Genomic DNA, 24,117 nt, shown 5'->3' with positions numbered 1-24,117 from the left:
ACATTCAAAGGGATATCTTCATATGTAAAGTGACGCAGTTATATCTAAATGAATCTACATTTCGAAGAGACGTTGCCCTATTTATAAGTAGAGACAATAGGTGTGAATTCTGTCTGTGTCCCAATGTTGAGTCAGACTGACATTTTTCTTAGAAAAGCTCTGCATTTAAATTACATTCTTGAGAAGGTAAGTTATAGATTCGGGTGGTAGGTTAGGGAGGATTGGCCGTGCTAAGTTACCCATAGTGACCAGGGATGTACAGGTTAGGGTGGCTTGGCCATGGGAAATACGCAGTAAGGGGTTGGGTATGGTTGGGATACTGTTCAGAGGGCCAGAGAGGAATCGATGGGCTGAATGGCCCGCTTCCACATTGTCGGAATTCGATGACCCTCCCCACCAAAGGAGCATTTTATCTGCATCTATCCTGTCAAGCCCCTTTCAGAATTCTACCGGTTTCAATAAAGGTATACAGCACAGAAACAGACACTTCGGTCCAATTCGTCCATGCCGACCAGGATTCCAAACTAAACCAGTCCCACTTGCCTGCATTTGGCCCATATCCCTCTAACCTTTCCATTCACGTACCCATCCAAATGCTGTTTCAATGTTGTCACTGTACCTGCATCTACCACATCCTCAGCAAGTTAATTCCACGTGGAAATCACCCTCTTTCAAAATGTTGCCCCTCCGGTTCCTTTTAAATCTCTCTCCTCACATTAAAAAAAATGTTTTGAGCTCGCCGACGCTAAGCAAGAGCCCTTTGTTATTCACCTTACCTCCAATCCTCATGATTTTATCAATCTCAATGAGGTCACCCCCCCAACTTCCTGTGCTCCAGTGAATAAAGTCCCAGCCTCTCCTTATAACCTCAAACCCTCCAGTCCTTACAACATCCTGGTAAATCTTTATTAAACCCTCTCTAATAGTATTCTTCCTATTACAGGGCCAACAGAACTGTACTGAGTACTCTAAAAGTGTTACATATTAATGAACCAACGCCCACACCCATTCTAAGAGATGAAGACTATCTAAGTTTGTTCAATATATTCTATCAGTTGCATGATACTGATGTTTTGATATAAGTACTGTGTCTTATGATGCTGTTCTTTGAGGCTTATGTGTTGATGAAGCAAGATGGAACAGATGAGGCGATGGAGAATTACAAATCACGTAGGAAGGATTTAAAGAGAGAGTTAAGAAGAGCAAAGAGAGGACAGGAGCAGCCTTTAGCAAATGGAATACAGGAAATCGCTCAAGCTTTCTATAGATATGTGAGGAATAAAAGGATGATTAGGGTAGGAATAGGGCCAGTCAAAGACAGAAGTGAGAAGTTGAGCATGGACCCTGTATCGGTGTTCACTCAGGAAAAGAATGAGTTACGAGATATTAGACTCGAAAGGATCGAGGTCAGTTACACACAGGTGTTATCAATTTGAGAAGGAGTGAAAGTAGACAAGTCCCCTGGGCTGGATGGGATTTATCCGATTCTCTGGGAAGCTAGGGAGGAGATAGCAGAGCCTTTGGCTTTGATATTTGAGTCGTTATTGTCTACGGGTTTAGTACCCGAGGACTGGAGGATTGCAAATATTGTGCCCTTGTTCAAGTAGGGCAGCAGAGATGACCCAGGTAATTATAGACCAGTGAGCCTTACATCTATTGTAGAAAAGATTTTGGAAAGGATTATAAGAGAAGATTTAAAATCATCTAGTAAGCAACAATTTGATTTCAGATAGTCAACATGGTTTCGTGGAGGGCAGGTCGCGTCTCACAAATCTCATTGAGTTCTTTGAGAAGGTGACCAAGCATGTAGATGAGGGTAGGGCAGTTGATGTGGTATACTTGGACTTCAGTAAAACCTTTGATAAGGTTCCACATGGTAGGCTGATGGAGAAAATGCAGAGGCATTGAATTGAGGGTGATTTAGCAGTTTGGATTAGAAACTGGAAGAAGGCAGCGAGTGGTGGTTGATGGAAAATATTCAGTCTGGAGTCCGATTACTAGTTTCGGGACCACTGGTGTTTGTCATTTTTATAACTGACTTAGACACAGGTATAGGTGGATGGATTAGTAAATTTGCAGACGACACTAAAGTCGGTGGAGTACTGGACAGTTTGGAAGAATGTTACAGGTTGCAGGGGGAAATTTGGATAAACTGCAGAATTGGGCCGAGAGGTGGCAAATGGAGTTCAATGCAACTAAATGCGAGGTGATGCACTTTGGGAAGAATAACAGGATGGCAGAGTACTTGGTCAATGTAAAGATTCTTGGTAGTGTGGATGTGCAGAGGGATCTTGGAGTCCATGTGCGTACATCCCTGAAAGTTGCCACCCAGGTGGATAGTGCTGTGAAGAAGGCATACGGTGTGTTAGGTTTCATTGGTAGAGGGATTGAGTTCCGGAACCGCAATATCATGCTGCAACTATACAAAACACTGGTGCAGCCACACTTGGAATATTGTGTATAGTTCTGGTCCCCATATTTCAGGAAGGATGTGGGAAGCATTGGATACGGTGCAGAGGAGATTTACCAGGATGTTGCCTGGTCTGGAGGGAAGGTGTTATGAGGAAAGGCTGAGAGACTTGGGCCTTTTCTCATTGGAAAGGCGGCGGCTAAGGGGAGATTTGATAGAGACATACAAGATGATCAGAGGATTAGATAGGATAGACAGAGAAAGACGTTTTCCTAGGATGATCACGTCAGCATGTACGAGGAGGCATAACTACAAATTGAGGGGGGATAGCTTTAAGACAGATGTCAGAGACAAGTTCTTTACACAGAGTGGTAAGGGAGCGGAATGCCCTACCTGCTAAGGTAGTCAACTCAGCCACATTAGGGAGGTTTAAACAATCCTTACATAAGTGCATGGATGATTTTGGGATAGTGTAGGGGGACGAGAATAGTTCACAGGTCGACTGTTCTATGCTGGATTGTTCTATGTTCTTTGTTCTAAACTTAGTGCAGGAGGCTGAAAGAAATGAGCAGCTTTAAAACAAAAACTTCTTGGAGCTCAAAGCTTTCAATGAGAGTCTGAGCCCGGTGGTAAGTTCAGGTAAACTTTATTGCAACCCAACTTTGTTACAGCTTCAGATCCACCCAGCAAAAAGGCAGAGAAAAAAGTAGTTGTTTTTGACCAGCTCAAGGTCAAAGTGCACACACCACACCTCCCCTTGTCCGACCTCCCCCCTCACTGTCTTTACTATTGGCCAGCAGCAAGTTGGCCCTTTGTAATTGGATCCTTGGGAAAGCCGTAACCTGGAGGAAGTATTGCCTAACTCAGCAATTTCAACCCATACCTTGTCTCCAAGTAAGTTTCTCCCCACTCCTTTGCCAGGAAGGGGCAGTGTAGAGTCAACCAGACTGCTGTGGGTCTGGAGTCACGTGTAGGCCAGACCGGGTAAAGAATGCAGCTGGAACAACCGAGTGAATCCTTTCCCACAATGGCGGTTCTCTTCCCGAACAAGGGAGAGAGTGAATCAGATGGGGGCTTTCTCCCCCGCATCACCCCCTCCCTGAAACGTACTCATCGTTAGATTCCCAACTCCACATTTCTGACCGAATACCAATTCTGCCATTTGTCGTGGGGGGATTCAAACCCGAAGTCCCTGGAACTGGGTTGATGGTCCAATCGATAATGGCACTCAGCCATCACTCCTTCAATCCCCCTGCGATGGCACGTGAACTCGCTGGTGGCTCCGCAGGTGGGAGGAGCGGGTGAAGCCCTTCCCGCACTGAGAGCAGGTGAACGGCCTCTCCCCCGTGTGGACACGCTGGTGGATCAGCAGAGTGGAGGAATTGCTGAATGCCTTCCGGCACTGAGAGCAGGCAAAGGGCCTCTCCTCCATGTGGATCCGCTGGTGCCTCATCAGGGAGGCGATGTCGGTAAAGGCCTTCCCACACTCGGGGCAGCTGAAGGGCCTCTCCCCTGTGTGCGCCCGCTGGTGCCTCATCAGGGAGGAGACGTCGGTATCGGCCTTCCCGCATTCAGGGCAGCTGAAGGGCCTCTCCCCCGTGTGGACGCGCCGGTGGCTCTGCAGGGTGGAGGAATAACTGAAGGCCTTCCCACACTCAGGGCAGCTGAAGGGCCTCTCCCCTGTGTGAATCCGCTGGTGCCTCAGCAGGGCGGAGACGTCGGGAAAGGCCTTCCCGCACTCAGGGCAGCTGAAGGGCCTCTCCCCCGTGTGGACACGCTGGTGGGCCAACAGGTGGGAGGAATGTCTGAAGGCCTTCCCGCAGTCGGTGCAGGGGAATGGCCTCTCCCCGGTGTGACTGCGCCGATGAGTCTCCAGGGCAGACGGGACACGGAAGCCTTTCCCACAGTCACCACACTTCCACGGTTTCTCCACGGGGTGGGATTCCTCAGGTTTCTCCATGGCCACAGCTTCAGCTGCACACAAACACGTGTAGAGCCCCTCCGTGCCGTGAAATCCCCTTTCCAGGCCATATAACTGTTTCAGGCTCCACACACAGTGCGCGGCATTAGTGGGGTCTCTCGTCCAGTCCCACTGATGCTGAAAACGTCCTCAAACAGGAACCAAAAAGCGTTGATCCCCCTCACAGAAATCACAGTCAAAAATCGTTGCGGTCCCCGATGGATTGAGTGACTGTCAGACATTGACATCAAAGTGAGGACTGCAGACGCTGGACAGTCAGTCGAAAAGCAGAGGAGGTCAGGCAGCATCCGAGGAGCAGGAGCGTCAATGTTTCGAGCGTAAGCCCTTCATTTGTTGATTTTGAAACTTCAGTCTTCAGATTTTCAAATACTCTGCAAAAAGGGATTACAAAAGGGATCATCAGTGCAGGGTAGAAATTCAGAAAAAGCAATTCTACTTTCTGTGGAATATTCTTTTGTTATTCCACAAAATTGAAAGCACCATCCCACTCTCTCTCTCCCTCTGTTCTCACTCCGCTCTAACTAATTCCCCTGAAGGTGCTGATTCAGGAGCTTACAGGGGCAGAAAAAGCAAAAACATCAAGACTGACATCTCTCTGAATTTTGGATACCTCCACCTGAAAGTTAATATCTTTCACAACACTGGGATCCTGCGGAGAGTGAGCAGGTCTGATTTTGGGAAGCAAAAAAAAGTGTCAATTCAGGGTAAACCTGCAATGCAGCTTCTTGAGGAAGGACCAGACACGAAATGGTTAATGACCCCAGGAAGGTGGGAGCAAAATGAGACATCAAGGCATTAACACCGACACACTTCAGTCAAACTCTTCTCCTGCTTCCAGTCAGGAGAAAGTGAGGACTGCAGATGCTGGAGATCAGAGCTGAAAATGTGTTTCTGGAAAAGCGCAGAAGGGCTCATGCCCGAAACGTCGATTCTCCTGCTCCTTGGATGCTGCCTGACCTGCTGCGCATTTCCAACAACACATTTTCAGCTGCTTCCAGTCAGGGAAAAACATGGTCTGAAAGTCCAGCCTTGGAATGGCCCCTTCCAGGTTTTACTTCCCACCCCTATGGTGGTCACAGTCGCTGGGCGCTCAGCTTGAGTCCAACTGCACCATTGTCAATTGATTGACCGCACCAATCAAAAGTGGGGGAAGAGGAGGAGAGAATCCTGGAATCCCAACAAAAGGAGTGGACCCTGTCCAGTTGGGTTTTTGAATCTTGCTGTTGTTCTAATGTTAATCTTATTACAGATACTTGAACTATGAGGAGGGACATGTGGGGGATCGCTATCTTCTCACCTTTCTGATCACGTACAACATCCTGATGGGGAAAGCCACTTAGCATCGATGTGATTAGGAATGATCAGAGATTATCCACCACCTATGCCGAGGAGATGTCGTCCAGTGCACCGGACCAGACGCCTTGGACGTGTGGAACGTGATGAAGATTGATTATTGCAATGGACTCTTACATCAGAAAGACCAGATGGTCCATCTGGACAGTAGAAATCAGTGGGAGTTATGTCTTTTTGATTTTACCTGCAGATGAAAGCCGAGTGAGGATAAAAGTGATCAACCCCGTTATTATGGTAAATATTTTAAGGGCGCCCAGGAACACCATCACTTTTTGCAGGACGGGCCGACTCGAGAAAAGGGAAGCCTGATAGGGGAAACTCCTCAATCCACAAACAACTTATGTATACAGGCCCACAGAACGCTCTTCACCCCAGAGGCAATAGTATGTTGCTCCTCTCTATCGGGAGACGACTTACTTGCCCCGTCGCCAGTCCCCAATTCCATTCTATTCATCAGACTCCCTACTGCCGACCCTCCGCAGAGAAATACAGTATCACTTTCCAACACCATATGAGCCTCGTGCTACCTGTTTGCTGACATCTTTTCACTCTGCTGCATGGTCATATGAGAATTGCTTTAATGGAACCGGCTATGGATGTGCAATTGTTCATGTTCCACATAACATCACCTGCCTACTTGAGACCTGTCACGCCCATTCGTGCAAGACAAAAGGAGCCTTATACCTCCTGCCCATATACAAAGATGGCTTGCGTTCCACCGGCTGGGGAACAACAGGCCTTATGCGTCATAAGTAACTATACCCATCTCCATGTACACACCCGGAACGGAACTATTCCCTTGTGCATTTATAGGTCTTTTCTCATTTCAGAATGTGATACTGTCACCACGACCATGTGCAATAGAGTTAAGGGTGAGCATAATGGGAACAGAATTCTGGGGACCATTGTCTACCAGATGTACAGCACAGAAATAGTCCAACTCATCCATGCCGATCAGCTATCCTAAATCACTAGTCCCATTTGACAGCACTTGGCCCATATCCCTCTAAACCCTTTCTATTCATATACCCAGCGAGATGCCTTTTAAATGCTGGAATTGTACCAGCCTCCACCACTTCCTCTGGCAGCTCATTCCTTACATGCGCCGCCCTCTGAATACAAGAGTAGCCCCTTAGGGCCCTTTTAAATCTCCCCCCAACCCTAAACCTATTACCCTCTAGTTCTGGATTCCCCATTCCAGGGAAACACCTTGTCTATTTATCCTGTCCAAGCCACTCATGATTTTATAGAAATCTGTAGGGTCTCCCCTCAGCCTCTGGTACTCAAGGGAAAACAGCCCCATCCTGATCAGCTCAAACCCTGACAACATCCTTGCCAATCTTTTCTTAACCCTTTCAAGTTTCACAACATCCATGACTCTATGACATCCTTCCTACAGCAGAGAGACCAGTACTGCACACAATATTCCAAATGTGGCCTAACCAATGTCCTGTACAGCTGCAACATAATCTCCCAAATCCTGTACTCAGACGATTGGGAAAGTTTTCAAAGCCCACAAAAGACAACCGGAAAAACATTGAGGTATCAACACCCGGCGGGGGAGGGGGGAGTCGAGAAGGGAAGGGAAGCCAAAAGTGCTGGAGCCAAGGCAGAGGAAGAACAGAGGATGCACAGCCGGCTTGAAGCTGCATGTGCTGTACTTTTACCTGTTGCATTTACTTGTGGAAATCGGGTGCGTTTTGAAAAGGAAAACAGAAAAGATATCTACTCCTCCCAATCTCTGTCCTCCTCACCTGGTAACTAACTCCCATACCTGAGTTGACAGGGTCTGCTCTCTCCCTGGAATCACTCCCGTTGCTACAAGTGAACAGATTTTCCCGCCCAGGATTAGCCCAGACGGAGGGATTTTCATTCATTCGGTGTCACTTCCGCGTTGTGACGTCACGAAAGGAGCGGATGGGCGGGGCAACGCCGGGCGCACGCACTGCGCCTGCGCTGTCCTGCACCGTTTGCAAATATCCCTTCGCTTCAGAGAATCCCCACAGTGTGGGAGCAGGCCACTCGGCCCAACGAGTCCACACCGACCCATTCCCCTACCGCTCTGTATTACCCCGACAAATACACCTAACCTGCACATCCCTGGGCACTATGGCCAATCCCACTCAAGGCCAGTGAGCAATGTAGTGATGTGGGAAATGAACATCACAGAATGATGGAGACAAGGAGAGTAAATGTACCAGCAATTAAAACTGGATTGCAAAGATCATAAAAATGTAAACCTAAAACAGTGTGTCTGCATGTGTGCTGCACTGTTACAAAAGTGAATGAATTGACTGCACACATTGAAGAGGATAATTATGATCTGAGACTCCTTACAGAGACATGGCTTCAGGATGACAAGGATTGGATCTTGAATATCGAGGGGGTAGTCAAACAGGAAGCTAGGTGAAGGTAGAGGGTTGGCATTGCAAATCAAAACACTGATCACAGTAATCCGGTGTCAGGTTGGATTTCAGGTCCTGGTTTCTCTGTCCTCTGTTGATCTCCCTGTTCCCACAGAGTAAGATGTTGATCTGTTCTCAGCTCTGCTGAAGTTTTGATTCCCCAACACTCCACACCACCCCACCCCCTTTACACCTTCCAGAACAATACAACATTCAGTCAATCGAAACCCAATCCACTATCTCCCAGCCTGACAACCGACCAGACACAGAGTACAGTCGTACCAGGGAATCAAACAAGAAAAGGTGAAACAAAAAAATAGAAATAAATAGGTGCTCATGCTTAATGTTTGTCAATAGGAAGTAAACCAGAAATAGGGGTCTCCCAGGATTCTGATAGTGCACTATTTGAGGAATTCTCTTTGCTTTATATCTAACTATTAGTACCCAGCTATGACTTACAACAATATTTATGCCAACAGAAATAAAGCATCTGTTACCAAATAGACAGAGATACACAGCACGGAAATAAACTTTTTAGCTGTAAGCACACACAAGTCCATGGGGGTGAATTTGCATTTGCAGAATTACATTTTCAGATAAATTCTATTTTGCTCAAAAATGCACAATCTGCAAGCTGTCAGAACGTTGTATTTTATAAATTCCTACTTTAGAAACAGAACTAGTCAGATTCAAGGTGGGGATAAAGACAGACTCTGACTTTTAACGCATTGTCTGAGCTGAGATTGGAATCAATTCCCTTCAGTACGGAAACAGGCCCAACAGGTCCACACCAACCCTCCAAACAGTAACCCACCAGGCCCCATTCCCCATATTTACCCCTGACCAATGCATGTAACACACTGGGCAATTTAAGCATGGCCAATTCACCTAACCTGCATATTTTTGGATTGTGGGAGGAAACCAGAGCACCTGGAGAAATCTCATGCAGACACGGGGAGAATGTGCAAACTCCACACAGACTGTGGCCAGTGGCTGGAATTGAACCTGGGTCCCAAGTGCTGTGAGGCAGAATTAAGAACCACTGAGCCACAATGCCGCCCAGATGTTGTTACCTTTTGTTATAAAACCTTGTGTTATCGAGATTTACACATGAATGATAGTTGCAACCCACTGTAAAAGATGAAAGAGGTAACAATCCAGGTTTGTTCAATATATCATTTCAGTGGCAGGACACTTTAATCTTCTTCCATAAATTCTGTGCCTTATGACCTTATACTCCACAACCACCTGATGATGGAGCAGTGCTCCGAAAGCTAGTACTTCCAAATAAACCCATTGGGCTATAATCTGGTGTTGTGATGTTTAACTTTGTCCAGGTTAGGGTGGATTGACCATGTTAAATTAGCCAGTGTTCAGTGTTGCGTAATTTCGGTTGGATTGGCTGTGCTAATTTACCCATGGTGCCCAGGTAGGTGCAGGTTAGAGTGGATTCGCTATGCTAAATTACCCACAGTGCTCAGTGATGTGCAGATGAGGTGGGTTAGCTATGGGAAATAGTTTCACAGTAATAAAAGCAGGAGTCAGCCATTTTGCCTATCTAGCCTGCCCCATTCTTCATTGCGATCAATCCATCGTCTCAGCTCCTCCTCGCAGCATTGCCCCAAATACCCTTAATTCCCCAACCATGCGAAAACCCATTTTGAATATACTTAATGAAGAGAATTCCATAGATTCACTACACTCCAGGAAAAGCAGTAGTCCTCACTTTCCCCTCCTCATCTCTGTCCTAAATCTACTCCCCTTAGTCTTGAGGTCTGGTCTCACCCACCAGCAGCAATGACTGGATAGGGTACGGCTTCATCCCCACAGTGCAATGAATTCCCACTTTCCACCAAAATCCGGGATGTACTCACTCACTTAGTCGCTATCTCACAAATGCAAGATTTCATTGTAAATTCTTCTGCTCCCAGTAAGGACAAAACATCTTTGAAAGCTGCTCTGAAAGTCCAGTCTTCACAACCACACTTCTGCTTTCGCAAAAGATGATTAGTGTCATACAGCACAGAAACAGACCCTTTGGTCCAATTCATCTGATCAGATCTCCAAAACTAATCTAGTCTCATTTGTCTGCATATGGCCCATATCCCTCTGAACCCTTCCTATTCATATCCCCATCCAGATGCTTTTTAAAATGTTCTAATTGTACCAGCCACAACCACTCCCTCTGGCAGCTCGTTCCATACATGCATCACTCTCTGCGTGAAGTTGCCCCTCAGATCCCTTTGAAATCATTCCCCTCTCACCTCAAACAGGGTAGGACTCCCCTACCCTGGGGAAAAGACCTTGGGTCTTCACCATATCCATGCCTCTTACAAACGTCTATGAGGTCACCCCTCAGATTCTGATGCTTCAGGTGAAGATCTAAAATTTGAATTTAGGTTATTGTCAGACGCAACAAGTATATGCAGATTTTTACTAACCACAAAATGGCTTTTCAATTTAAAACATACAACAAAATCGCTGAGAATAATGATTGAACTCTGAACTTGGCCTGCTGTTTTGCAGAATTAAACTAAAATCCAAAGATAAGAGGACAATGGAGTCTAGTTGAAACTTTATTGCTGGAACAGCACAGCAGGTCAGGCAGCATCCAGGGAACAGGAGATTCGACGTTTCGGGCACAGGCCCTTCTTCAGGAATGAGCAGAGAGTGTTCAGCAGGAGAAGATAAAAGGTAGGGAGGAGGGACTTGGAGGAGGGGAGTTGGAAATGTGATAGGTGGAAAGAGGTCAAGGTGAGGGTGATAGGTCGGAGTAGGGTGGAGGCGGAGAGGTCAAGAAGAAGACTGCAGGTCAGGAAGGCGGTGCCGGGCTGGAAGGATCCGGCTGAGACAAGGTGGGGGGAGGGGGGATGAAGAAACTGGTGAAGTCCAAGTTCATCCCCTGCGGTTGGAGGGTTCCCAGTCGGAAGATAAGACGCTCCTTCTCCGACCGTCGGGTTGTTGTGGTTTGGCGGTGGATGAGTCCAATGACCTGCATATCCTCGGTGGAGTGGGAGGGGGAGTTGAAATGCTGTGCCACAGGTTGGTTGGGTTGGTTCGTCCGGGTGGCCCAGAGGTGCTCCCTGAATCGCTCCGCAAGTAGGCGGCCTGTCTCCCCAATATAGAGGAGGCCACACCGGCTGCAGCGGATGCAGTAGATGATGTGGGTGGAGGTGCAGGTGAATCTGTGGCGGATATGGAAGTTTCCCTTGGGGCCTTGGAGAGAAGTGAGGGGGGAGGTGTGGGCGCAAGTGTTGCACCTCCTGCGGTTGCAAGGGAAGGTGCCGGGAGTGGTGGTTGGGTCGGTGGGGGGTGTGGATCTGACAAGGGAGTCGCGGAGGGAGTGGTCTCTACGGAAAGCTGATAGGGGAGGGGAGGGAAATATATCCTTGGTGCTGGGGTCTGTTTGGAGGTGGCGGAAGTGACGGCGGATGATGCGCTGTATATGGAGATTGGTGGGGTGGTAGGTGAGGACCAGTGGGGTTCTGTCCTGGTGGCGGTTGGAGGGGCGGGGCTCAAGGGCAGAGGAGCGGGAAGTGGAGGAGATGCGGTGGAGGGCACCGTCGACCACGTCGGGGGGGAAATTGCGGTCCTTGAAGAAGGAGGCCATCTGTGTTGTACGTATTTTGAACTGGTCCTCCTGGGAGCAGATGCGGCGGAGACGAAGGAATTGGGAGAATGGGATGGCGTTTTTACAGGGGGCAGGATGGGAGGAGGTGTAGTCCAGGTAGCTGTGGGAGTCGGTAGGTTTGTAGTAGATGTCCGTGTTGATTCGGTCGCCTGAGATAGAAACAGAAAGGTCTAGGAAGGGGAGGGAGGAGTCCGAGACTGTCCAGGTCTGGTCCTCACCTACCACCCCACCAATCTCCATGTACAGCGCATCATCCGCCGTCACTTCCGCCACCTCCAAACAGACCCCAGCACCAAGGATATATTTCCCTCCCCTCCCCTATCAGCTTTCCGTAGAGACCACTCCCTCCGCGACTCCCTTGTCAGATCCACACCCCCCACTGACCCAACCACCACTCCCGGCACCTTCCCTTGCAACCGCAGGAGGTGCAACACTTGCGCCCACACCTCCCCCCTCACTTCTCTCCAAGGCCCCAAAGGAAACTTCCATATCCGCCACAGATTCATCTGCACCTCCACCCACATCATCTACTGCATCCGCTGCAGCCGGTGTGGCCTCCTCTATATTGGGGAGACAGGCCGCCTACTTGCGGAGCGATTCAGGGAGCACCTCTGGGCCACCCGGACGAACCAACCCAACCAACCTGTGGCACAGCATTTCAACTCCCCCTCCCACTCCACCGAGGATATGCAGGTCATTGGACTCATCCACCGCCAAACCACAACAACCCGACGGTCGGAGGAGGAGCGTCTTATCTTCCGACTGGGAACCCTCCAACCGCAGGGGATGAACTTGGACTTCACCAGTTTCTTCATCCCCCCTCCCCCCACCTTGTCTCAGCCGGATCCTTCCAGCCCGGCACCGCCTTCCTGACCTGCAGTCTTCTTCTTGACCTCTCCGCCTCCACCCTACTCCGACCTATCACCCTCACCTTGACCTCTTTCCACCTATCACATTTCCAACTCCCCTCCTCCAAGTCCCTCCTCCCTACCTTTTATCTTCTCCTGCTGAACACTCTCTGCTCATTCCTGAAGAAGGGCCTGTGCCCGAAACGTCGAATCTCCTGTTCCCTGGATGCTGCCTGACCTGCTGTGCTGTTCCAGCAATAAAGTTTCAACTTTGATCTCCAGCATCTGCAGACCTCACTTTCTCCTCGACAATGGAGTCTACTTAAAATGAACACTGACACATTAATTGACCATTCGAACAAACCTTGAGCTGCTACCATGCATGATGATTTACGTAATTAAGACTCCTTTCCCAGGAAATATCATTGGATTAACCTGCTGTTAATCATGTCACCTTATTATATTAGATTGGTATTTTCTTGTAATTAAGGCTGTACTATGTCTTAAAAAAACTTAAATAAATAATGTGTAATTTTTGAATGTACTTGCACAACTTCACCATGGAACACAGCTTTAACCGCTGTGTTGCTGGACAGAATTGTGTCAAGATGCCTTATTAAACTGATAACCTTGCTTTGTACAGACGCATTCCATTGATTCTTTAGACTGATCTCGAACCAAAAGGCTCCTTAAGAGGGGTCAAGATCTTCACTCTGGATAAGTTAGTCTGGCCAATTAACCCTAACCTGCACATTCCTGGGCACTACAGGTAATTTAGCATGACCAATCCATTCCTGGACACTATGTGTAATTTAGCACAACCAATTCACACAAACCTGCCCCTCCCTGGTCACAGTGAGCACTTTAGCATGGTCAATCCACCCTAACCTGTACAAAGTTAAAAAAAAACACACACCCAGGTTATCGTCCAACAGGTTTATTTGGAATGACCAGCATTTGGAGTGCTGCTCCTTCATCAGGTGGTTGTGGAGAATAACATCATAAGGCACAGAATTTATAGAAAAACAGTAGTGTCCTGCCACTGAAATGATATATTGAACAAACCTGGATTGTTTAGCCTTTCATATTTCAGAATGGGTTGCAGGTATCATTAATATGTAAATCCCAGAATTTCCTGTAAGACACTTTCTTGAGATAACTTAAGGTTTTATAACAAAAGGTGTCATCTCAACTTAGACAATGCATTAAAGGTGTGAGGTTTGAGTCTGTCTGTATCCCAATCTTGAATCAGACTGGTTGTATTTCCTAAAGTGGAATTTACAAAATATTACTGGATTGACTGCCTGCGTGAACTGCCGAGTCTCATCCACCAGCTGAAATAACTGGATAAGGTAGGGCTTCATCCCCATAGTGCAATGAATTCCCATTTTTTGCCAAAATCGCAGATGTACTCCCTTTACTCAATTGCTATCTCACAAATGCAAGATTTCATTGTATTCTTCTGCTCCCAGTAAGGGCAAAACATCTTCGAAAGCTGCTCTGAAAGTCTAGTCTTCACAACCACACTTCTGCTTTCATCAAAGACGATTAAGAGCCATCCATCATGGAAACAGACCCTTAGGCCCAACTTGTCCATGATGACCAGATATCCAAAATTAATCTAGTCCTGTTTGCCAGCATGTGACCCACACAGTTTCAAACCATCCCAATTCATGTACCCAGCCAGATGCATTATAAATATAATTGTACCAGCCTCCACCAATTCCTCTGGCAGCTCGTTCCACACATGCACAACTGTCTATGTGAAAAAGTTGTCCTTCACGTCTCTTTTAAATCATTCCCCTCTCACCTCAAACATATGTCCTCTAGCTTTGGAGTCCCCTACTCTAGGGAAATTCCTGATGAAGGGCTTTTGCCCGAAACGTCGATTTTCCTGCTTCTCGGATGCTGCCTGACCTGCTGTGCTTTTCCAGCACGACTCTGATCTAACCTCTGGTTTCCAGCATCTGCAGTCCTCCATTTTGCCTAGGTCGAACCCTCTACCTGTCTACATCTATCCCCACTTCACCAACCAGCACACCCTTTATCTGCATCGCCCCCTAAACCCATCCCCAATCCTGAAGAAGGGTTACACCTGAAACGTTGACTTCTCCACCTCCTGATACTGCCTGGCTTGCTGTGTGCTTCCAGCCACCTACCTGTGTATTTTGCCAATAGAGACACAGACCTGGCGCAACGTTTCCAGAGTCTGTCCGCGTCCCGACTCACTCTCTTTCCTTTTAGTTGCTGCAAGTCAACAACTGAATCCCAGAATGAAAAAATAAATGGAAAAGGTGGCAAGAGAAGAGTGCCGTACTCATAGATAATGGACAGAGGAAGGAATGTGCAGTCTGGGATGAAGCTCAATGTTCATTCAGACACGAGCAGCAGCTTCAGAACCTCATGGTCCAACTTCTGCATTCAGACAATGGGGTGCCTCTCATTGGCAGGAGGACAAATGTCCTTCCGGTCCTCCTGTGCTCCCTATTGGTCAATCAAAAGAAGGTCCCGCGCCTCTTTTGCCAATAGTGATTAGCATGAGCACTATTTTTTGCTGACACCAGCGAGCATGCGTACTGCGTTGCTGACACTGGCAAACATGCGCAGTATGCTCTTTGAGGCTGCTGTTGTTATTGACAGATTTTAAGTGTCCAAATGCCAACAGTGATAAAAGGGGTGGAGCCACAATTTCTTTCCCCTGTGGTTCGACATTTTATTGCTTCTGCATTTTGTCTGGTTACTCCACTTTTGTATGTCTTTTGCCCTTGTTGAGAGAGAGTGTGCCCCAGTGAGCTGTCTATGGGATGGAGCTGTAACCAGTTACACAGACTGAAGTAACATTATAGTATTCGCAGCAGGGAGTAACTGCACACATTTCCTGAGTGTGATCACAGTTTCAATTGTTCATCAGAATCCGGGAGCCAAAAGGACACCAGAACGACAGAGAAGTCGTGGAAATGCGGGGAGTGTGCTAACGGATTCCATTCCCTGTCGGTCCATGAGATTTATCAGCTCAGTCGCAGTTGGGAGAGGCAGTTCTTCAAAACATTATTACAACATTATTTCCCATTGACAAAAACACATTCACGCTGCCTGAACTTATACAAGTGCCCCGTCATCACATCTTTAATCATAGCTTTGAACATTTTCCCTATGGCATATGTTAAGGTAAATTGTCTGCAGTTTCCTGTTCCCGGTCTGCCTTTTTGAAGAAAGGAGTTTTCCAATCTACAAAAACCTTCCCTGAAACTAATAAGGTTTGGAAAATTAAAACCAATGCATTAACTTTATCACTAGCTAATTTTTCTTTAAGGGTCTAGAATGATATCCTTTGGACCCCTGGGACTTGTGAGCTTGTAGTTCCAACAGTTTACTCAGTACTACTTCCCTGGTAATTGTAATTGTCTTCAGTTCCTCCTTCCCTTTCAGTTCCTGATTTCCAGCTAGTTCTAGGGTGTTACTTGTATCCTCTCTACTGAAGACAGATTCAAGCTCTTTTCAATTCATCTGCCATCTCTTTATCCTCCGTTATTGAATCCCCAGACTCATCTTTTACAGAACCAACACTTAGCTTTTCTTTAAAAAGTTAACAAAGTGACAAAACTTTCCTTCCTGTTTTTATATTTTTTGCTAACTTTCTAACTCTAATTGCTGTGCTCCTGCCTCCATTATTTCTGATGTTTGCCCCAGCTCTTAACTCTCGCATCAATCTGACTGCATATTCTATGGAACTGACCTTGGTTAAGTGTTGCAAAACACACAAGGGCAAATTTTTCATCTCCAGAAAGTCTTAGTACTGAACACGATAACATTCACTTTGAAATATTGTTCATTCAAGCTTCACAAGCACACCCTCCAGATTCAAAATCCCACAATAACACCCAGTTCTGTTATGATCTTTAATTTTGAAGAGAAATCTGAATATTCAGTGATTAACTGGAAGAACTGTTCACGAAATTTTCACATTTTTAAACAAAAAAAATCAACTGGATTAATTTAGCAGAATAGCATGTATGACCTTAAATTGTAAATCTAGTTTTGTTTTGAGTGACGGAGCAGATCCACACCAGATGAGGATCTAATACGTAGATTTAGGCTGTTGTCAGGAGCTTTTATTAAACACAAAATGGCATCTTAATATAAAGTAATATAAAACATGTCTTCAGGCTGCAAATTAACACTGTGTTTAAAATGGCTAAAAGCTGCATTTCTGCATTCCTGAGCTAACTGAATCACAGATTAAGCAAACAATGCCTTCTTCATAGTATGGATCTAATTAAGCTAGATAGGACATTACTGACCATCCTAGCTAACCTTGAAGCACAGGTATGAGGAGATAATGCGTGTGAAACAACATTATTTCCCAGGAAATATCATTGGGTTAATCTGTTGTCCATTATGTAATTTTATTACATTTTATTGGATTACTCTGTAATTAAGGCTGTACTGTCACTTAAGAAACATATGAAAATTGATATTTTATTCCAAGTTAATCACACAGTTTCTCCAAGGAACACAGAATCTTTTAATATCTGTCTTGCTGGACAAATCTTTGCCCGGCCATTACAAATTAAAGCGTGAAACCTTGCTGAAGCTTGCTGTTGATTTGACCAATCTCAGAACTGAGAGAGCCCTGCTGGGGGTTGAGATGTTCAACTCTCACTGTGCTTTTGGTGTGACCCATGATTACAGAGACTTGTGGGAACATAGAGGATTTGTAACCCCCAGGGGGCAGATGAATAGTAATGCTGTTTTGTCCAATCAACCTGGCAGCTATCAAGATGTTCGGCTCACCCTGAGGCAATGGATACAGTCTCCAAAGGAATGAGCAGATGGATGCTGCTGCCAAGCAGGCAGCCTGACACCCCAAACCTTTGGTCCCATTGGGTCCCCAGCAAAACCCGGATAGAGACAATATGGGGATAGGAATGCCAGGCCTGGGTAAGGGACTGAAATCACAGGGGAGGCCCCCTTTTGAGCAGCACAAACTATGGTCTCAAATAGGGTACTCCCTCGATACTCAAACCGAAATGTGGGTGATCCCTGATGGACTGGTTTGTGTTCCTTCTTTGCTGCTTCCTTTTTCAATTGATTATGTGCATTATTGTACACATGTGGGCAAGGAGGGAATGGTTAATACTGTATTACAAACCAGGTGTTACCCAGATTTCCAGAAAGCAGCTAGGAAAAGAGCTGAAGCATGTTTAATTTGTAAACAAACAAGATGCATGATTTAAGAGGGATGCCCTGAGGTTGTTAACCACCTCCGTCCCTGGTCAGCCTTTTTACTTGTCTACAACTTGTTTTTAGAGTCATAGAGATGTACAGCATGGAAACAGACCCTTTGGTCCAACCCGTCCATGCTGACCAGATATCCCAATCCAATCTAGTCCCACCTGCCAGCACCTGGCCCATATCCTTCCAAACCCTTCCTATTCATATACCCATTCAGATGCCTTTTAAATGTTGCAATTGTACCAGCCTCCACCATATTCTCTGGCAGCTCTTTTCATACACGTACCACTCTCTGCATGAAAATGTTGCCCCTTGGGTCTCTTTTATATCTTGCCTCTCTCACCCTAAACCTATGCCCTCGAGTTCTGGACTCCCCGACCCCAGGGAAAAGACTTGGTCTATTTTTACTATCCATGCCCCTCATAATTTTGTAAACCATTATAAGGTCACCCCTCAGCCGCCGACGCTCCAGGGAAAACAGCCCCAGCCTGTTCAGTCTCTCCCTGTAGCTCAGATCCTCCAACCCTGGCAACATCCTTGTAAATCTTTTCTGAACCCTTTCAAGTTTCATAATATCTTTCTGATAGGAAGGAGACCAGAATTGCACGCAATATTCCAACAGTGGCCTAACCAATGTCCTGTGCAGCCGCAACATGACCTCCCAATTGCTGTACTCAATACTCTGACCAATAAAGGAAAGCAGACCAAATGCCTTCTTCACTTCCTGTCACTATCCTATTCTTCACTACCTGTGACTCCACTTTAAAGGAGCTATGAAACTGCACTCCAAGGTCTCTTTGTTCAGCAACACTCCCTAGGACATTACCATTAAGTAAAGAAGTCCTGTTAAGGTTTGCTTTCCCAAAATGCAGCACTTCACATTTATCTGAATTAAACTTCATCTGTCACTTCTCAGCCCATTGGGTCCAGACCCTGTTGTAATCTGAGGTAACCCTCTTCGCTGTCCACTACACCTCCAATTTTGGTGGCATCTGCAAATTTACTAACTGTACCTCTTATGCTCGCATCCAAATCATTTATGTAAATGACAAAATGTAGAGGGCCCAGTACCGATCCTTGCGGCACTCCACTGGTCACAGGCCTCCAGTCTGAAAAATAACCCTCCACTGCCACCCTCTGTCTTCTACCTTTGAGCCCGTTCTGTAACCAAATGGCTAGTTCTACCTGTATTCCGTGAGATCTAACCTTGCTAATCAGTCACCCATGGGGAACCTTGTTGAATGCCTTACTGAAGTCCATATAGATCACATCTACTGCTCTGCCCTCATCTATCCTCTTTGTTACTTCTTCAGAAAAACTCAATCAAGTTTGTGAGACATGATTTCCCATGCACAAAGTTATGTTGACTATCCCTAATCAGTCCTTGCCTTTCCAAATACATGTACATCCTGTCCCTCAGGACTCCCTCCAACAACTTGCCCACCAATGACATCAGGCTTACTGGTCTACCACCCTTCTTAAACAGTAGAACCATGTTAGCTAAGCTCCAGTCTTCCGGCACCTCACCTGTGACTATTGATGATAATATCTCAGCAACAGGCCCAGCAATCACTTCTCTAGCTTCCCACGGAGTTCTAGGCTATACCTGATCAGGTCCTGGGGATTTATCCACCTTTATGTTTCAAGACATCCAACACTTCCTCTTCTGTATTTTAGGGTGTAGGTTAGGGTGGATTAGCCATGGGAAATATGGAGAAAGGGGTTAGGTATGGGTGGAATGCTCTTCAGAGGGCCAGTGTGTAATAGATGGGCTGAATGGCCTGCTTCCACATTGTTGGGATTCTATGACCCTCCCCACAACGGAGCATTTTATTGGCATCTATCCTGTCAAGCCCCTTTCAGAATTCTACTGGTTTCAATAAGATCACTTCTGGTTCATAGAGGTAGACAGCACAGAAACAGACCCTTCGGTCCAACCCGTCCATGCCGACCAGGATTCCCAAAATAACTAGTCCCAATTACTTACATTTGGCCCATATCCCTCTAAACCTTTCTATTCATGTACCCATCTGAATTTCGCTTAAATGTTGTAACTGTACCTGCATCTACCACTTCCTCAGCAAGTTCATTCCATATGCAAACCACCCTGTACCAAAACGTTGTCCCTCAGGCTCCTTTTAAATTTCTCTCCCCTCACTTTTAAAAATATGCCTCCTAGTTTTGAGCACCTCTACACTAAGGAAGAGCCCTTTGCTATTCACCTTCCCTCCACTCCTCATGGTTTTATAAATCTCAATGACATCACCACTCAACCTCTTGCACTTCAGTGAAAAGTGTCCCAGTCTCTCCTTATAACTCAAACTCTCCAGTCCTTACAACATCCTGGTAAATCTTTATTTAACCCTCTCTAATAGTATTCTTCCTATTACAGGGCCACCAGAACTGTACTCAGTACTCTGAAAGTGGCCTCACCAACATTCTGTACAACCTCAACATGATGTCCCATCCCCTATACTCAATGGTGTGAACAATGAAGGCAAGTGTGCTAAACACCTTCTTAACCACCCTGTCTCCTAGTGATGCAGCTATGCACCTGAATCCTCCCATGTCTCTGTTATCCAACAATGCTCAAGGCCTTTCCATCACCTGTATAGGTCCACCCTTCCTTGTTTCAGCAAAATGCAACCCCCTGCTTTTATTCATACTTCTCTCATACATATACACACACATACACCCCCCAACACTCTCACAGGCTTATACTCTATACCAAGCATGCACACAAACTCACATGCACACACACACAAATAACTCCAAGAAGTGAATTTGAATTGGCAGAATTATTTGCAGTTGCATTCTACTTTGCTCAAAGAAGTGCAGAAACTGCAGGCAGTCAATCCATGTAATATTGTATAAATTCCTACTTTGGAACTAGAACCAGTCTGATCCAAGATTGGGGTGTGACAGGCTCGAACCTCACACCTTTAATGCATTGCCTGAGCTGTAAGCATTTTTTAAAATAAAACCTTAAGTCATCTCAAGAACGTAACTTAAAAGATGTTCTGTATTTACAGATTAATGAACCAAAACCCGCAATCCATTCTCAAAGATGGAAGACTGAACAGCAATCTAGGTTTGTTCAGTATATCCTATTAGTTGCATGACACTGTGAGCTTTTGCTATCAATTCTGTGTCTTTTGATCCAGCTCCACAGCTACCCGGTGAAGGAGCAGCGCTCCGAAAGCTAGTGCTTCCAAATAAACCTGTTGGACTATAACCTGGTGTTGTGTGATTTTTCACTTTACCCAGGCCAGTCCACCACCGGCTCCTCCACATCGTTTCCACTGAACACAGCCCACACCTCCCGATGCTGCCAGTAAACTTTACAATGCCGATGAAATGATGCACTCTACACTCCTGAAAAACTTACAATTTCTAATGATACTGGCTCCTCATTCACTGCTCCATCTGATAGACAACATTGGAAGCTTAGTGCAGGAGGCTGAAAGAACTGGTCAGCTTTAAAACAAAACCTCTTGGAGCTCAAAGCTTTCAATGAGAGTCTGAGCCCGGCGGTAAGTTCAGATAACTTTTATTGCAACCCAACTTTGTTACAGCTTCAGATCCCCCTGCAAAAAGGCAGAGAAAAAGTTGCTGCTTTTTAAACAGCTCAAGGTCAAAGTACATACATTCCCCCCCCCCCCCCCCCCCCCCCCCCCCCCCCACCACCTCACATTCTTTATTATTGGTTAGCACCCAGTCGTCCCTTTGTAATTGGATCCTTGGTCCAGCTGTAACCCAGAGGAAGTGTTGCCTCACTCAATAATTTCAATCCATACTCTGTCTCCAAGTAAGTTTCTTCCCTCTCATTTGCCGAGTGAGGAGGGGTGGGGCAGTGTAGAGTCAACCATACTGCTGTGAACCTGGTGCCATGTGTAGGCCGACCAGGTAAAGGATGCAACTTGGCCATCACTGTTTCAATTCCCCTACAGGTGAACTCGCTGGTGCCTCCGCAGGGCAGAGGAGCAGGTGTAAGACTTCCTGCACTGACAGCAGGTGAATGGTCTCTCACCTGTGTGGACCCGCCGGTGGGTCAGCAGGGTGGAGGAATTGTTGAAGGCCTTCCCACACTTGGGGAAGGGAACGGCCTCTCCCCGGTGTGGCTGCGCCGATGAGAGTCCACGGTAGATGGGAAACAGAAGCTTTTCCCGCAGTCATCACACTTCCATCGTTTCTCCAAAAGGTGGGATTCCTCGGGTTTCTCCATGGCCGACGCTTCAGTTACACGCAAACACGCATACAGCCCCTCCCTGGCATCAATTCCTCTTTCCAGGCTGTATAGCGGTTACACGCTCCACACTCAGTGCGCTGTAGGGTCTCTCATCCAGTCCCACTGACGCTGAAAACGTACCCAAACAGGAACCAAAAAGCTTTGCTCCTTCTCGCAGTATTACAGTTGAAAATTGTTGCGGTCTGAATGTCTGTCAGACATTGATGTCAAAGTGAGGACTGCAGACGCTGGAGAGTCAGTGTCGAAATGTGTGGCATTGGAAACTCACAGCAGGTCAGGCAGCATCCGAGGAGCAGGAGAGTCAATGTTTCAGGCATAAGCCCTTCATCTGTTGACTTTGAATCTTCTGTCTTCAGATTTTCAAATACTCTGCAAAAAGAGATTACAAAAGTCATCACTATCAGTGCAGGGTAGAAATTCAGAACAAGCAATTCTACTTTCTGTGGAATATTCTTTTGTCATTCCACAAAATTGAAAGCACCATCCCACTCTCTCTCCCCCTCTGTTCTCACTCCGCTCTAACTAATTCCCCTGAAGGTGCTGATTCAGGATCTTACAGGGGCAGAAAAGCAAAAACATCAAGACTGACATCTCTCTGAATTTTGGATACCTCCACCTGAAAGTTAATATCTTTCACAACACTGGGATCCTGCAGAGAGTGAGCAGGTCTGATTTTGGGAAGTAAACAAAAAGTGGCAATTCAGGGTGAACCTGCAATGCAGCTTCTTGAGGAAGGACCAGACGCAAAATGGTCAATGACCCCGGGAAGGTGGGAGCAAACGGAGACATCAAGGCATTAACACTGACACACTTCAGTCAAACTCTTCTGCTCCCAGTCAGGGCAAAACATGCTCTGAAAGTCCAGCCTTCACAACCACAATTCTGCTTTCACCGAGGACATTTAGAGTCACACAGCACGGAAACTGACTCATTGGCCCAATCTGCCCGAGCTGCCCAGATTTCCTAAATTAATCTAGTCACGTTTGCCATCACTTGGCCCCTATATGGGCCAGGTGCTGGCAGCTGGGACTAAATTGGGTTGGCTACCTTGTCAGCAAGGACGAGTTGGACCGAAGGGTCTGTTTCTGTGCTGTACATCTCTATGACTCCAGTCACATTTGCCATCACTTGGCCCCGATCCACTGAACCCTTTGTATTCATACACCAATCCAGATGCCTTTTAACTGTTGGAATTCTAGCAGTCCCACAACTTCCTCTGGCAGCTCATTCCATAAAAGCACCACCCTTTTCATGAAAAAGTTGCCACTGAGGTCTCTTTTACATCTCCCCACTGCCCTCACCCTGAACCTATGACCCTCCAGTTTGGGACTTTCCCATCCCAAGGGAAAGACCTTGTCTATTTACCCTATCCATACCCCTCATGATTTTATAAAAGTCTCAGACTCTGGCGCGATGGGGAAAACAGCCCAACCCCATCCTTCTGTCCCTCCTCGCCCAGATAATTAAGACACATACCTGAGTTTGCGGAGTCTGCTGCCTCCTTGGATTCACTCCAGTTGCCACAAGTGAACAGATTCCCTCCCACACACTCCCAGGACGAAGAATTGCCGAGAGGGGGGTAGTTTCATGCAAACTGACAGGGCCACTTCCGCGTTGTGACGCCTTCAATGGGTCAGGGGTGGGGTAGGGAATGGGAAAAGGGACGAGAGGAAGGGGTGGGTCGTGGCCGACCGGCTGGCTAGCCCGCACTGCCCTGCATAGTTTGCAGGAATTCCTTCCCTTCACAGAATCCCCACAGTGTGGAAGGAGGCCACTTGGCCCGACGAGTCCACACCGACCCACCCACATCCCTGCACCTGTTGCTCTACTCCCTGACTATCACACCTAACTTGCACATCCCTGGGCACTATGGGTAATTTAACATAGCAATTCCCCCCTAACCTGGACAAAGTTAAAAATCACACAACACCAGGTTATAGTCCAACAGGTTTATTTAGAAGCACTAGCTTTTGGAGCGCTGTTCCTTCATCAAGTGGTTGTGGAG

The 24,117-nt window shown here is 46.7% G+C and overlaps 1 protein-coding gene across 1 annotated transcript; it reads right to left on the bottom strand.

Moving 5' to 3' along the window:
- Positions 1–3,557: 3,557 nt before the first annotated feature.
- Positions 3,558–4,370, bottom strand: LOC148143600 (uncharacterized). The gene has a single exon (XM_087974396.1). The coding sequence runs from the start codon at positions 4,368–4,370 to the stop codon at positions 3,654–3,656; it is 717 nt and encodes a 238-aa protein (XP_087830522.1). The 3' UTR covers positions 3,558–3,653.
- Positions 4,371–24,117: the final 19,747 nt, after the last annotated feature.

Source organism: Chiloscyllium plagiosum, unplaced genomic scaffold, assembly GCF_037043375.1.
Source record: "Chiloscyllium plagiosum isolate Xiang-an unplaced genomic scaffold, Cpla_swu_hap1 HiC_scaffold_27, whole genome shotgun sequence".
Taxonomy (NCBI): Eukaryota; Metazoa; Chordata; class Chondrichthyes; order Orectolobiformes; family Hemiscylliidae; genus Chiloscyllium; species Chiloscyllium plagiosum.
The sequence above is the reverse complement of the archived record's forward strand: the minus strand, read 5'-3'. Positions and strand labels throughout refer to the sequence as shown.